The 17,140-nt window shown below is 31.9% G+C and overlaps 1 protein-coding gene across 1 annotated transcript; it reads right to left on the reverse strand.

The window, feature by feature from the left end:
• Positions 1-342: 342 nt before the first annotated feature.
• LOC146953957 (chlorophyllase-2-like) lies at positions 343-3,393 on the reverse strand. Its single transcript, XM_085712936.1, has 3 exons — positions 3,032-3,393; positions 2,753-2,907; positions 343-1,246 (listed from the first exon to the last, which is right to left on the reverse strand). Exons 1-3 carry the CDS (start codon positions 3,117-3,119, stop codon positions 569-571), a joined length of 921 nt encoding a protein of 306 aa, XP_085569062.1. The 5' UTR covers positions 3,120-3,393; the 3' UTR covers positions 343-568.
• Positions 3,394-17,140: the final 13,747 nt, after the last annotated feature.

Here is a 17,140-nt window from a genome sequence, read left to right on the forward strand (position 1 = left end):
ACTTTTGCAACACGTAAGCATTAGAAAATCTCTCTCTCCCTCCCTCCCTCTCTCTCTCTCTCTCTGACATAACCATGTTTCATGCCTATGAATCAGGTTGCTAAGAAACTGGAAATTTTAGTTCATTTTTATTTTTGAATGTGTTTTGCTTTTACGCATTTTAATGTGGTTTTCCATCATTTACAATTTTTGTGCTCCATTTATGCATTAAAAGAAATTGATCTTACTCCGCTATTGTTTCATCAGGTTATGTTATGAAAAACTCTTTCTCCCCTACAAATAAACTGCATCAGTAATTGCAAATTTTTCAGCAACAAAATTTTGTTTGAGATAAAAACTTTTATTGATATATGTTGATTTATAAATAATAATTTACATGAATAGTAAATAGTACATTTGACCCATACATTATACGGATCAAAGATCATTTATTGCTTTCTATTATAGTCGATAAGACCTATGCCATAGCGTGGTTCGAAAGTCTAGTTGAAACAAAATAAATAGTAAATATTAATGTTAACCCTAATTACAGAAACACTACAAGTCTCACACCCATCTCCTTTAGTTTTCATATAAAATTATCAGATTTGATAGCAACTGGTACTTTCACTTTCCCTTCTCTTATGGCCAACAAGTCCACATTATCACCATATAAGTAAGCTTTCAAGAATGCAACCATAACTCCTCCAACAAATGTTCTCATAGGTTTCCTTGATTCACCATTCTTACATAAACAATAAGTAAGTTTTCCTCTAACTCCTGGGGTGTAATCATCCAACATGTCATGATGACCATAATACTTAGCCACAAAATACCAAGAAGGTTTCTCACATTCACTAAAAAAAACCTCATGATTGACACCTTTAGGTGCACAAGGAGGAAACAAAGGGTTCCTTTTCACATCACTTAAACCACAACCAATAACCAAGGTTGCCATATCAAAATCAAATGAATGAGGAACATAGGTGAGAATTGGTGGTGATGTTTGTATTCCTTCACCAAATCCATCTATTGGATCAATTCCAATTATGGCTGAAAATTTTAGATCAGTAGTGATGTTTAATTTTCTTAAAGCAATAGCAAATGATGTTTTTCCGCCGCGACTATGGCCTCCAAGTGCTAACTTGTTAAAATTTGGTTTTATGTTTGGTGGAAGAAACATGCATAGTCCTTTAGATAGCCAACTTGTTATTGCAGCAACCGAGTAAATATCATCATATATATCTGGTCCAGTCACTATGTACAACTGAGAGTGAAAACAAAAGTTAAACTTTCATTTCACCAATATATAATTGTTTGAAAAAATGTGGTTGCAAGTATTAGTATTTTATAAGCAGTATTCAAATACTATTTGTATTAACATTGCATGAAATTATAAACCATGAAACATGTCAACAAGAAAATAAAATTTTATAAATATATAATCTAACAATATAATATTTCATGTCAATTTAATTAAGGAAATAAATAGAAATAAAGTGAAGCAAGAAGAGGTTGACCCAATTCTTAAATGGGTCTAACCATTCAGGCCCTCATTATCACCACAAATCTTAGTAGTTCATTTGGTTACTTTATTTTATTGAAAGTTCAATTTGGTACTCTATGGTTGTACAAGATTAAAGCTAGTAGTAATAAATTGGTCCTTCTCCTTTAGAGATGTTGGTGTAAGTAATGTAAGTGTCGTGTTATTATAAGGACACATGTTAAGGATTCTACGAATAGTTTGCATTTATTGAAAAAAAAAGTAATTTTCAAAATATTGAGAAATTAATTTGCATAATTTCCGATGCATCGTTTATATCATTGGTGTACTAACATGTGCTCTAATGGTACATGTTAGCATATCTCATACTCCCTCCGTTTTTAAATATAAGCAAAATTGATTTTTTAGGTTCATTCAATTAATGATGTATGTTGTCCATATTTTGCCTATATTTAAAAACGGAGGGAGTACATAAATATCGTATTTAAAATAATTGAGCAATCTCAATTATTATAGTTTTGGTATAAAAATATTTAATTAATATCATCAATTCTAGAAATGTGTGTATTTATATAATTTATTTAATTCAAAATTATAGTAATGAAAATTTCCATTTTTTTTGAAAAAATGGATAGGATCCTAACTGCGTAGCATTACCACTCATCTTGTTATTGTCGTAGACTCTAATTCTCTTGGAATAAGGATCCTCTCTTTTAGTTTGACCTACTGTTATCATGTTTTTCTACAAAACAATAATTCAAAATCTTTTTTTCAGTGGTCACAAGAGACCAAGACAAAACAATGATCATAACATAAGCTTATAATAACAAATCCAACCACAAATCTTTTTACGATCATATTATGAAATAATAGCTCTTACAATTTATATGCAAACATTTGAATGGTGATATGCTTTGATATACTATTAAGATTTGATTTTCATTCTCATATATGATGGAAATTTGCTTTTAAATCTCATTATATGCAACCCACTTGGGTTGGCATGATGATATTGGCTTAGGTAATGTGCTCCTCTCAAGATCTCAGGTTCGATTCTTCCTGTTGTCAATATTGGTGGGTTAGTTTGACTACTTAAATAAAATCTCATAAAGATGGTCTTCTAGTCATTAAAGATGGTCTTCTAGTCATTGATTCACGTCATTGATTCACGTTCCTGCCAGATGGTCTTTACAAAGATGAATTATTCCTAAAAATGCTTCTTGCAAACAAGATGATACTTACATATTAAAATGTAAAATAGGAACTAACCTGAGGAGCAATGACAATGAAGCCATGAGACGCCACATGTTGGATAAGCTGAGAATAAAATGAGTTGTAGAGAAGATATGCATGTAGGAAAAGTAGAAGTGGGAATTCTCCACCTTCAGTAGGAGTTGCAATCAAAAGAGATTTTGGTGGTGGAACTGATCAACATGTAGAGTAATTAGTAGTACACGTGAACTATATGAGAGAAAAATACCAACAAAAAAAAACTATAGTTAAATTAAAGAGATATGCTTATAATAGAAAAGTTAATTAAAGTAGTACCATATTGTGTATATGAACCAGAGCCAACCATTTGTAGCTGTGTGGTGTACTTGCCAGTCTCAAAGACATTAGTAACAAAAGAAGACATGCCTGATAGTGGAGCTAAGTGTTACTTTTGGCTGAATAATATGATGATGGTGGTAAGATAAATTTGTGTTGTGGTGTTTATATAGTCTTGTTTAATTGGATATTTTGGTAATTTGTTTTATTATTTTTCGAATATAAGTGATCTTGGTGGTATTTAATTTGTTTTTCTCAAAATATGTTATTAACATCAAGTACACCCTCGTACGGCCAATATTATAAGAAAATTGTCACATGATATATCTAACATGTATTATAGATTACATCTATCAATTGTTTTTTTGGTCAAGTAGTATAGTGACAAAAAAAATCACTTTAAAGGTGAATAACTGGGTGTCCGGGATTCAAACCCTAGCCTCTACGTATATTATGCATTATCTCTTACCATGGGGATGATGTATCAATGATTTAATAAACCTAAAAAATAAATTTTTTTATGGTAATTATTTGAGTGTCTACATGTTTTTGCTGGGCATACGGTAATTAAAAGTTCCATTTAAATTTTGGAGGCCTTGATTGAATGACTAAGCATGTGTTTGGCTTAGCGACTACCTGGATGCTGCCGTGCGTTTTTTCAAACTCTACAATTAGCAACTTCTCAAAAACCACGACAAATGTATATAGGGACGCGATATTTCCCTTGTTGTCGTTAAACCAAACACGCTTTAAGTGGTTGTTTGTTTTCATGTTGAAATAAAGTAAACTCACGTTTTGGGCTTTTGCCCTCTTTTGTACCAAAAATAAAATAAATTAAACTCACGTTTAGGCAACTACTTCATTTTGTAGATTCTCTAATTTGACCTTATTGGGGCGCGAGAAAATTTGATGTATAAGCTGTTCCAAACATATGCTAGTAGAAGATACAAATGTAACCCAATTTCATTAATCTTAGGACCTTATTTTTACACGTGTAAATTTGGAACTGAGAATGTTAGAGATATGGTTCTGAAAATAAATACAACAACTGTAGCAATTGAATTGTTATAAAAGCTGGTTGTTGGGGTTTGACATTAATATTTTGTTTGTGCGGTGACAAAGTGAAAAGTACACCTGAAATTAAATGGATTAAATGAAAAATATGCACAATATTTTTAGGGGTAATATTCATTTTGGTTCCTGAATGTATAATGAGTAGTTACAATATTTCATGAATGTATTGCAATTTTAAAATAGTCTTTGATTTTGCACTTTGTTAGTCAAAATAGTCCATCGTGTAAATATGTTCTGTTAATATTGTCATACCATATACTTACTTGCTCTCATATCAATCCCTACAAGTATTTACTTATTATCATATCAGTCTCTATGCGAAAAGAGTTATTGTCAACATTAAGGGGCTATTTTAACGTCTATTTTGACTAACAAATTGCACAGTCAAGGAGTACAATTTTGGAATCTATATAATATAAATTTACGACATGTTTCATGGCTTCTTCTCTTCTTTTCATGACAAGTGTCACCATATTTCAAGGTTTTAAGATTTCTTTCAAATAGCGACATGTGGCGCTCTAATGTTCTTCTATTCTAATTTTTTTTTTATGGAAATGTTATAATTCAATGTTTTTTTTTGGAAGAGCAATTATATTGTGTTATTATATGTTATTTTTTTATGGAAATGTTGCAATTCAATGTTTTTTTTGGAAGACCAATGATATTGTATTATTATATTATTTGTATAATCGTGTAATGTAGTGTTTAGTTATCATATATTTTATAGTTGGTATTAAGGAATGAAATTTTAACGAGATTGTTTTATATAATATGATATTTTCAATTATAACATGAAAATATGTGCAGAATAAATAAAAATATCGTTGAAAATAAAAGGTTAACCCACGCTGATATTTATCCCTGTGCCAAAAATATGAATATTGTTTTATCCCTGCGCCAAGTATAGTGACCGTGATCCACCATATTTTTTTGTTTTATCCCTGCGCCAAGTATAGTGACCGTGATCCACCATATATTTTTTTTAATAAATTTCGTTGAATATTTATTTTAGGAAAGGAAAAAAATCGGATACTTTATTTTAGGACAGAAAAAATATTGGAGTTTGAGGTATTTAATTGGAATTAAAATCATAAATGGGTGATTGACAACAAATATGAAAAATATGGTTACAGTATGATATGAAAAAAGAGTTTAATGAGCATATATGATCGGAAAAAATTAGCTTTACATAAACTGACACCCCATTACAGTAATTACTTTCTCCATATTTTATTGCCAATCTAAAAACACAATTATAAAAGTGGCACGATATAGTGATATAGCAAAAGAAAATTGGATACTTTATTTTAGGACAGAATTTTTTTTGGAATTTGAGGTATTTAATTGGAATTAAAATCATAAATGGGTGAATTTGAGATAATTTAAATGTTTTTTTAATATTACTTAAAATTATGATAATAATGAATTTGTATCTCCATTTAACATAAAGATTTTGAAGGTGTATTGAGTTATTGAAATCGTTATTATGAATTAAAAGGCCATAATAATTATAACCATTTTTGTCAAATTTTTTAATAAAATATGATTAAATGTGGAATGATTCGTAAATGAGTATATTATTGTATTTATTTCTAGAACAAGGATAGAATGGAATGCCTATTTGAATTTTTAATTCAAATCTTTTGATCTTCTTTTTTTCTGTGGAAAAAATTGTGTTTAAATACATTTTACATAAAAAGAATTATACATCTGGTTTTTGAACACATTTACAATTTTTTTTACGTATTTATATAAAAAAATTAAATAGAGATGTGCATCATGAGTATTTGTTTCCCCTAAAAAAATCATGAGTACTTTTTTTTCTTTCTAATTTTAATCGTATAAATTGTTGATAATTAATGTACCATTTTATTTTCAATTACTACATCCATAAATTATGGGGAATTTTTTTGTGATTGTTTCATACATATTGGCTATAAATATTATGTTTGAGACTCACACTTTTCACACCATTTTGAGTTACAACTCACAAATTTCACATCAGTGCTATAAATTGTTCTTTTTGAAAATTTTCTCGAGATCATTCTTTTAATTAATTCATTATTACTTATTCTAATTTTTTTCTTAGATCTAATTCTCATTACCAGTTCAATTTCTAATTTTTTTTTTGTCAATTCATTTTTATCTTTATTTACCTTCTATTTTGTTGTTGTAGAAGTGCATCTCAAACGACGAATATGATGAAAGAATCAGCATATGGTGTGAACTTTGAAGAGATTGGATTGTACACTTTGATTAGAATGAATGTATTTTATTAGTTTTTTAAGCGATGATTATTCTTTTGTACAATTATTCATCTAATTAGCTTTAGAAATACAATTTGTGTTCTAAATGTTATTTTACATTCTAAATAGTAGTGTTTCTATAGATTATTCATTATGTTGTACTTTTAACTTTGATCTGCATCTATGAAAAAAAATTGTAAGAACTGTCATATGTTTATTAAGATTTTTTTCTTAATATTATAATATTGATAAGATTTTATTGAATATTATAGAAATTTGTTATTTGCTTCTTTGAAATTTTTTATTCAACGAAATTAATGAGCACAAAAATACAATTATAGATCTTCTTCTTAAGAGACATAGAACATCGTGGTTCAAATCCTTCGCCCTATGACTTTGTGTGGGACACGAACATAGACCAATTTTCTTAATATTTAGAAATGGTTTTAATGAATCAAAAGATTGGCTTGCAATTTTGATTTTTAATTTTTGAATTTTTTAGTAGTTTACGTTATTGGTGATTAATTCAATTTTTTTATTGAATTTTAGATTTTTTTTATGATTTTCAATTTTAGTTTTTTACTAATATTTGACGTTAAAAATAAACATATCCGAAATTAAACGATATATATATATATATATATATACCATTTTAGGTATATATTTTACATTAATATTTTTTTATTAGTTCAATTTTTTCCAATTACCAAAATTTTAAAGAAATTATTGTTTTAATGGACATTTAATGAGGAAATATTCACCATTCAATAGCTATTATCATTGTCCCGGACTTTTAATGTGTATGCTTGAAGTGTTTTGTATATTATAAATACAATGTTAGTATTTTAATTTGACTAAATAAAATAAAAGATGATACCTTTTTTTTTTTGTTGGTATGATACCTTTTTAATGCCGATATTTTTAGATGATTATGAGCACAAAAAAAAAACATAGACCACTATTGCCTATATCCTCTATTGCCTATATTATATATATATATATATATATATATATATATATATTTCTCAAATGTATATATGAAAACAAAGTTCTTCAAAGCCTACTCTTGACACACGACACCATGGACCAAACCAAGCATTTTCATGCATTTAACATCTGTGGCGGTTATTTCTTTATTATAATTTTTTTTATTTGGTCATGATGTATGCATTAAAATAATTTTACTATTCTAAGGTTTTTTATTTTCTCATTATGTAGGCATTAATTGGACCAAACACAAAATTTAATAATTATAACTGAAAAAGAAAATTGAATTTTTTTATAAATATAATTGTTTTAATCTTATTTTTTTAAATAAATTGAAACAACATTCATCTTTTTTGTTGGTTTCTAAACAACATTCATCTACTTTAATAATTGTACCACTAAATTAATTTTTTATATGTTGAAAAAGTATAAATAAAGATAATTTGATTTTTTTAAAATTTAAATCATTTTTAATCTACAACATGGTTAAAATAATTTTGTTATCTTTTAATTTTCCTAAGATTTTAAATATTATAATTAAATTCCTCAAAAAAATTATTATAGTTATATAATTTTTAAGTCATATTAAAAAAAAACTTATGAAGGTAGACAAATATCTAAGAGAATCAAAAGCAATTTAAATGATAATATTGTGATACAAGCTTTCTAAACAAGTTATCAATTTATAATATTTTTAATAAATTTTAATTTTAATGCGTACTCTCCTTAATGAGTAATGATGTTTTCCTAATAAGTCATCTCAATATAATATATAACAGAAAATTGAATATTAATCAGGACATTCTCTTTACCGTCGAATTTTAATAATTATAATTATAATAATAAATTAAAAATTTAATTTTTTATAACTACAATTATACATTAATAAATTAAAATAATAAGTATTATTAAAATAAAAAGGGAAAACCAGTTCATTTCTTTTTATCACAGGTTGATGTAATTTATTAATTTGTCTTTAATGTCCAAGATCTTATCTCTTTACCACTAGACCAAACATTTACAAATGTATTACATTAATATTAATATATCATCGGTTGATCTTAATTTTTTTTTTATATTTTATCTCATTCTTATGAGTGTGTTTCCATGGGTGGATGCACCATATGGATTTGGTGTGGCTATAGTCACACCAAATTTTTCCTAAAAATAAACTTACATGTGAAAGATGTCTACAAGTTAACAGTAGAATTGTATGTTTAAAAAAATTGGTCAAACCATTTGTGATTATATATACTTGGTGTTGTTATACATTCTTTTGCATCGACACCTACATGTGTTCACAGGATGGGTCACTTTTCATTGTAATCTATTACCCGATGCAATGAAGTTTCGTTAGGTTGGATCAACAAATCATTACATATAACTTTTTTAAAAAAATATTTAAAATATATATAATTAAATGAAATTCTATATTATAAAAACTTCAAGACTTAGACTAGATTCTATTGTTTAAAATTTGAACACTTGAATACAATTGAAACACTTTGAATCTCTATGACATGAACCGAGTATTAATAGTGTGAACACTAGGTCAGTGCTTAGAGGAAACACGTTGTATAAGTCAAGTACAATGTTAAATGAGCAAGGGTCGATATATCGCCGCCTGGATGCAGTAAAAAATAAGCAAGAGTCTCAACATCTTTGTGAATGAGTGTGAGTAAATAAGTTAGTTCACGATGTTTTATCTTGGTTTTCGGGTGTCAAACATTGATTACGTTTGAACCTTTTTAACCGGTGATATCTTATTTTTTCTTGGGAAGGGAAAAAGTAAGCAAAACCCTTTGAGAATCGAGGTCCGGGAGTTGTTTTCGCTACGGGAAGGTGTTAGGCACCCATAACGACTATAGTAACCTATAGGAACCGTCTTTAATTTCTACGCGCGCGCTTTATTTTTAAAGGCTATTTTGAAAGTGTTTATTAAGCCTAAGAGTTTTTCTAAGTGAAGAATTGGGGGGAGAAGAATGCGTTTGAATTTTTGTTTTATTTGAATTGAAGGAATTTTGTTCCTTGCCTACGTACCCGATTAAGGGATCAAATCCACCGTAGTTCTCTTCCAAAAATGTTTTTTGTTTTTGTTGGTTGATTTTGAGTTTGAAAATGAATTTTGAAGAATGGAGATTGAGAGGCCTCAAGGGCATGAGATTTAAGAAAAAGTGGGGTTTGATTAGTCATTTTGCAAAAGAAGTCAAGTATGATTATTTTTTCATTGAAATTTGATTAAGAAAATGGAAAAGGAAAATTCAATGGGATTTTGATCCCAAGGTTTATTTTGAAAATGATTTGAGTGAAGTTTGTTCAAGTTTTTTGGAAAATTGATTTTTCTAAGTATAAAGCCTAAACATTCATCTAAACATACAATCCTAACCATACATCTAAACATGCATATTCTAGCTATATACCTAAAGTGAAGTGTGTGCATGTGTCGGTGCTTGTGTCGGTGTACATTATTAGAGTCCATTGTCCTTTACATCATTGGCCCTAGTTTACATTCTATGGTCTTGCAAGAATTAAAAAGGCATAAAAGTAAAGTACAAGATTTCCTAGGTGTTACATTCTAAGTGTTAATATGGGAATTAAAGTGCAAGAAATGAAACTATAATGGAAGAATGAAGTATGCTTGTGGAGATGCATGAAACATGAGACAAAATGGTTAGTGGCACAAGGAATAATAAGGATTGAAATGGATGCAAGTAAAATAGCATAGGAAAGTAATGAAACTTGAAAAAAAAGTAAAAATCCTAGCACACAAAAGTGGTAAGATATGCCTAAACTTGGTCATAAAATTCCCACAAACATAAGGCCTATAATTTTCATGCCATGTCAATCTTCAAAGAGTTTTATTTCAGCTATGACATGAAAATTATAAGACAATATTAAACCAAGAATTATGACACATTTTAAGCATATTTCACACTTTATTTCCACAAACAATCATTTACATGACTTGTAAAACAAGAAACTAACAAATCAAACTCCAAAACAGTAAAGAATAGCACCAAATCAGAGGCATACACATTGTAAACCCTTATACCAAGGGTCAATATACCATAGTAAGGTTTTAGGATCAAGAACATGCAAAAATTTCACAAGAAATTAACAAAAGGTAACATAAAATCACAAGAAAACTCCACATATATTTTTATCAATTTTAACATGCAACAATTATCACAAAATACCACAAAACCATCAAGAAGTATGTATGAAAATTTTTGGAGTTTTTTAGAGAATTTTTAGACACAAACACATGTAAAATTTCACAATTTTCAACAAAAAATGGTAAACTTTTAACAAGAAAATACTACATATTTTTTGACCAAGATTTAACGCATAAAAAACACCAAAAAAACGTCAAGAAAATAATCAAGAACACATAGAAAATTTTTAGGATTTTTTAGAAAAGTTTTGGACAGACAGGGGTGTAATTAGCAATTTTTAGCAAGAAATGCTGGGAAAGGGGGGGTGTACGTAGCATACTGGAATGAAATAGCAGAAATGAAAAAAGAATGGGCCTGGAGCGGGTTATGGGGCAGATCCATGGATTGTGCATGGGTTAGAACAAGAGTAGATGGCACAGCTTATACTTCACGTGACATAAAACACAACCAAAGCCTATCTCTCTCTATACCCTTTACGGTTCCCTCTCTCTCTAAACCAAGCTTCATCTTCTTCAAACTCAGCAGCATCGCTGCACTTTCTTTCTTCCTCCATGTCTTCTTTTCATAAAATAGCTTCAACATGAATCAAAAATTCTTCCTAGCTAACACATAGTACCGCAAATCTACTCACACAAACACACATAAACTAACTTACTCCTTTTCAAACACACTTATTTTAACAAGCAATTTCCACACAAAAAACTCTTGAAATCCATGAATTTGGCATATTAGATGAACAACCAAGATCAAATGACGGAATAAAGAGGATAAAACGTTACCTCTTCTCTGCTCACAACCTGGATCTTTGAGGCTTGCGGATTCGGTTGCGGTTCGATATTGTTGTTGCTCGTGTGAGCCTTGCGAGAATGGTGATTCAATTCCTGGTGCTTCTTCTTTGTTGCTTCTTGATTCTGATCCGATACTTCTAACTCCGTTAGTGTTGGAATTGGTTGTACGAAAACATTGTGTTGAAACCGAAAGTGAAGGCCTCGGAGTGGTAGTTGTCGAAATTGCTTGTTCCTTTTCCCTTCAATTCTCAATTCCGCCCCAAGATTGTGGATGTATTAACAGTGGTGTGAATGATTTTGAGGTTTGGTTATGGAGGATTCAAGGTTTTGGTTATGGAGGTGATGGTGATGAATGTTTGTTATGGTTGAAGATGAGTTAGTTAGGGTGGTGATGGAGGTGGTTAGAGTTGGTTGTGGTGGAGGAAGGTGGTGGAGAGAGTTTGTTGTGGTGGAGGAAGTGGTGGTTGGAAAAGTTAGTTATGGTGGAAGGGGAAAAAAATTACACGGTTAGAGAGAAGAGGGAAAAGAAGAAATTGATTTTTTTATGACTTTTGTGTAAATGATTAGTTATCACCCTTTGACCTTGACTTGGACCCATTTATAGGTGATGTGGTAAGCCTTGGACCAATGATGTGATGCCATGTGGCACTGGACTCTAACAAACTTTTGTGGACTAATAACATTTGGACACGTGGCACTTGGACTTAACACACCTAAAAAGGATTAAAATGCAAATAACAAAAGTACAAGAACAAATATGAAAATTAAAACTAAAATTGAATTGAAAAAGTAAATTGAAAATTAACGTAAAGCGAGACGATTAAAAACAAAGCAGATTAAAACGAATCAGAAATATTATGTGAAATGACCAAAACGCCCCTAGGGACTAAAATGACTCGAAACGACTCAAATGCAATTTTAAAATGATTTTTTTTAACAAGGGATTAAAGCAAGAGTTTATACAAGCGAAATAAAAGACTCAGAGAAATTTTTTAGAATTTAAACAGGGTTTTAACACGTGAAAAGACTAAAATGCCCCTAGGGGCAAAATTGACTCGAAATGACTTTAAATGCAATTTTTGAAATGGATTCTGACATAGAATTGAAATGAAGACTTACTCAAACTATTTGAAAAGACTCAAACAAATTTTAAAAGATTGAAAGAGATTTTATCATGGGAAATGACTAAAATGCCCCTGGGGGCTAAACTGACTAAAAAATGACCCAACTGATATTCTTTGAAATGAATTTTGACATGAGATTGGGACAAGGACTTATACGAACCAATTTAAAAGACTCAAACAAATTTCAAAGATTAAAATGAGTTGAATGCAGGAAATGACCAAAATACCCTTCTATGTGAATTTTGCAAATAACATTGAAATAAAATGCAGAGGAAGAAGTAATTGATCAGAGACAGTTCAAATGACTTAAAATGCAAGAAAAGAAGAATTGAATAAGTATTTTTAGGTCCAAAATTAGGGTATAACAGCTGCCCCTATTTAAGTTTCTTTGTCCGGAGAGTCAAGAGACGAAGTCTTAGAGTTGACGGGACGAAGATACTTAAATATTAACATTTGCACTGCTTTTGGACATAAAAATACGTTTTCAGATTTTCAAAAACATGAATGTCATGCAGTATTTCGATTATGAATGCAAGACAAACAACTGGAGTCTATGGAGCCTGTCATGTCACTGGGGATTCAGGTGGACATTGACTGGGTAGACAAGCCAGGGGATAGAGAATAAGATGCTAGCTGTTCTTTGGATCGAACTAGTCACTTGACCAAGGAATATAAAACAAGAGATAGGTGCAAGCTGTTCTTGGGATCGAACTTGACACTTGACCAGAAACATAGACATATAGGCAGATACAAGCTGTTCTTTGGATCGAACTTGACACTTGATTGAAGATACAAACAGATAGACAGACACAAACTGTTCTTTGGATTGAACTGGCTGTTTGGCTGGAGACATAGACAAAAGGGTTGATACAAGCTGTTCTTTGGATCGAACTTGCTTGTTGGATTATCACCACGTCATGTGGGAAGGAGCAAACTGTTCTTTTAGATCGAACTTGCTGTTTGACCGATAACAAAGCATAAGCTGGGTACAAACTGTTCTTCAGATCGAACTTGTCGTTTGTCCGGAAGTATAGGTATATAAGCAGGTACAAGTGGTTCTTTTTGGATCGAACCTGGCACTTGACCAGTAACAAGATATGTTGGAAGTCTGTTTTGATAAGATACCAATTGAGGGTAACTTGTCATTGACTTGAAAAATAGACATGACCATTTTGGTTGGCCCAAGAGTAAATTGAGAGTGGATTGACATTGATTTGAATTGAATTGAAAGCTGACATTGAAAGAGACATTGAGATTGGTTAGAAACATAGACATAGACATTGGATTGGAGAGTTGAAATTGACATTGAGATTGGATTGGAATTGAATTTGAGGATTGAAATTGACACTGACATTGACATTGGATATTGACATTGGAGGTTGAGTTTGAAATTGAAATTGAGATTGCTTCGAATTTGAATTGAATTGAAATTGAGATTGGAAATTGCTTCGAATTGACATTGAATTGCTTCGAATTTGACATTGAATTGAAATTGAGATTGGAAATTGCTTCGAATTGACATTGAATTGACATTGGAATTGAGAGTTGAAATTGCATTGAATTTGACAGTTGAAATTGAGATTGGAGATTGCATCGAATTTGACAGTTGCATTTGAATTGAATTTGACAGTTGGAATCGATATTGACATTGAAATTGAGTTTGACAGTTGCAATTTGGATTGGAATTGAGACTGGGATTGATTTGAAATTGGAATTGGAAGTGGGAACTGATTTAGATTGGAAATTGAAATTGGAAATGCAGCATGTATGTATGGTATAACAAGATTATTGAATGTATGAGCACATGAAATGCATGATTATGCATGTATGAATGTTTGAAATGCATGATTGGCTTGTAGTTTGACAGAGGAATTTCACAGAGATAGACAAGACATTGGAAGATTGGGCACGTAGTGGCTCGTGCTGCAACATATTCACAGGGGAAAAACCTCTTTGGAGAGACCGTCGTTGAGAGACGCATCGAAACTGTAACGCCCATACTAAACTTATCTAGAATATTTAGAATGTGCGTTAGATTTAGTACTGGATACATTAAAATTACAATAATAAAATTTCGACTGAAATAAATATATACATCACTGCAGGATCATACATTTGCTATCTAAATACTTGTCTGGAAGCATAAAAATAATATGAACTGATATGACACGAGCATGTGAAAATATATCAGTCAGCCTCATGAATTATCTCCTTGCCACGTACAACCTGCTGATCTGAAATAAAATAAAAGGGATTGGGGTGAGACGGGATGTCTCAGTGAGTTCCACCTATCTTAGGTTGTAGGCAATCTCAGGGAACCTAGGATCGTCATCTGTCTCTAAACTCAACCCATTTCGGGTTTATATAGTTTTATCATGCATAACTGAGCGATCGGGGGATGTCGAGTGAGAGGGAGGGAGGATTGGAATGACCCATGAGTTCTTTTTCCTTGACCTACTTGAATACTTTGATGAGAATTAGAGGCATTTAGCTTAAGATTGAAGCTTGGGAAGGTTAGGGATTGTGTTAAGGTGATGGGAGGAATGAGTGTTGAAAGGAAGAAAGTGAGTGAAGGAGAGTAACAATGAGAAAGGAAGGGATCGGTGAGAGAAAGAGAAGTGGAAATGGGAAATAAATTTTCCCTCTTTGTCTTATATAAAAATATCCATAAGTGGAAAGGACATTTTTGCCCCCTATTTTTCTACACTCTTCCTCAAACCAAAATATCCGATAAAAATGCCGTAAAAGTTTTAAGCGGCAAATTTCATTTACCGTAGTCCATTGAAATAATATAATTTGGTCCTGAAAGGTCCTATGCACAATTACCATTGTCCTTCTCTTAAAATTTCCAAGGATAGAATAACTGATACATATAACTGACTGAATTAACATGCGGAGTATTACAGAAACCATGGCTGAGGGCAATAAAACTTGTAAAGGAGAAGGGGGCCCTTGGAAGGTCCTTGGATACAGGTCGCTGTTGCTAGGCGTGTCAGTGCTGGGTAAACATTGGATGTTCGCATTTGTGGTCAATGCTTTTATTTCATTTTCATTCTTTCATTCTTTTATTTTTCAACCCCATTTTTGCCTGAACCGCCCTCTCGGGTTTTCGATTCACCGGGGAATAAGATTCTTTTCATTGCCCCATTTTTGCCTGAATTGCCTTCATAGGTTGTCAATCAGCGGGGTGCTCATTTTTGCCTAAGCCGCCCTTTCGGGTTTTCGACTTAGCGAGCTTTTCATTTTCATTTTTCAGTTTCATTCTGTTTTTTCATTCTTGCCATTGACCACAGATCATCTTGGGGAGTAACATGTATTGAAATGGACATTGACACTCATTTATTCATGCATGTTTCATTGAAATGTACCCTATTGCTCAGGTTTGCTTTCAGAATAGACAGAAAAAGATTTTTAGTTTTCAAAAGACGTTTGTTTCAGACATTGACATTATAGAAAGAAAATGTTTTGTATATAGCATTGAAAGTAGAAAGAAGAATAGAGTTTCAAACAACAGAATGGCTCAAATTGATGTAGAAGAGTGAGAATTAGCGAAAGGCATAACTCCACGGATTTACAAAGCTTGGAAAATGGTAATTTTATTGGTTGGTGATACATTGAACACGATGACCGCTACATTTCATAGAAATTCTGAATTCACAAGTACAGAAGCTTCTGATGAGGAAAATCATTGACAGTTGCAGATGCCCCAAGGGGGATGGTGATTTGCCAGATATAGTTACTTGTCTTTTACTGTTAACCTCATTTTTGCATGAACCGCCCTTTCGGGTTTTCGGTTCATCGAGGCGTTCATTCTTGCCTGAGTTGCGTACAATCTTAGCGAGCTTTTCATATTCATTTTTTTTGTCCCTAACTTTTGCCTGGACCGCCCTTTCGGGTTTTCGATCCACCGGGAAGCGCATTTTTGCCTAGGCCGCCCTTTCGGGTTTTCGACCTACCACGCTGTTCTTTTCTTTCTAGACAAAGTATTTCTTGACTATATCGGCATTAACAGGATTTGGGAGTTCAACACCATCCATGTGGGTAAGAATCAAAGCACCACCAGAGAAAGCCTTCTTGACAACATAAGGACCTTCATAATTAGGTGTCCATTTGCCCCTTGGGTCGGGTTGCTGACTTATTCTTCTTTTCAATACGAGTTCGCCTTCCTTGAATTCTCGAGGTCGGACTTTCTTGTCAAAAGCATTCTTCATTCGTACTTGGTACAACTGTCCATGAGCCATAGCATCCATACGTTTCTCTTCAATCAGATTCAATTGATCGTACCGACTTTGACACCATTCAGCCTCAGTTAATTTTGCCTCCATGATCACTCGAAGAGATGGAATCTCCACTTCCAGAGGGAGAACTGCTTCCATACCATATACCAAAGAGAAGGGGGTTGCCCCGGTTGAACTGCGTACCGTAGTACGGTAACCATGCAAGGCAAATGGTAGCGTCTCATGCCAGTCTTTGTAAGTAGTGACCATCTTCTGAACAATCTTCTTGATGTTCTTGTTAGCGGCCTCAACTGCACCATTCATCTGAGGTCTATAAGGAGAAGAGTTGTGATGTTCAATTTTGAATTCTTCACATAAAGCTTGCATCATGCTATTGTTCAGATTGGAACCATTGTCAGTGATGATCTTGTTAGGAACCATATCGACAGATGATGTTATTCTTGATAAACTTTACTACCACTTGCTTGGTCACATTT

This window comes from Medicago sativa, chromosome 1 (assembly GCF_051527215.1).
Source record: "Medicago sativa cultivar Bolivia chromosome 1, Bolivia_mono, whole genome shotgun sequence".
Classification (NCBI taxonomy): Eukaryota; Viridiplantae; Streptophyta; class Magnoliopsida; order Fabales; family Fabaceae; genus Medicago; species Medicago sativa.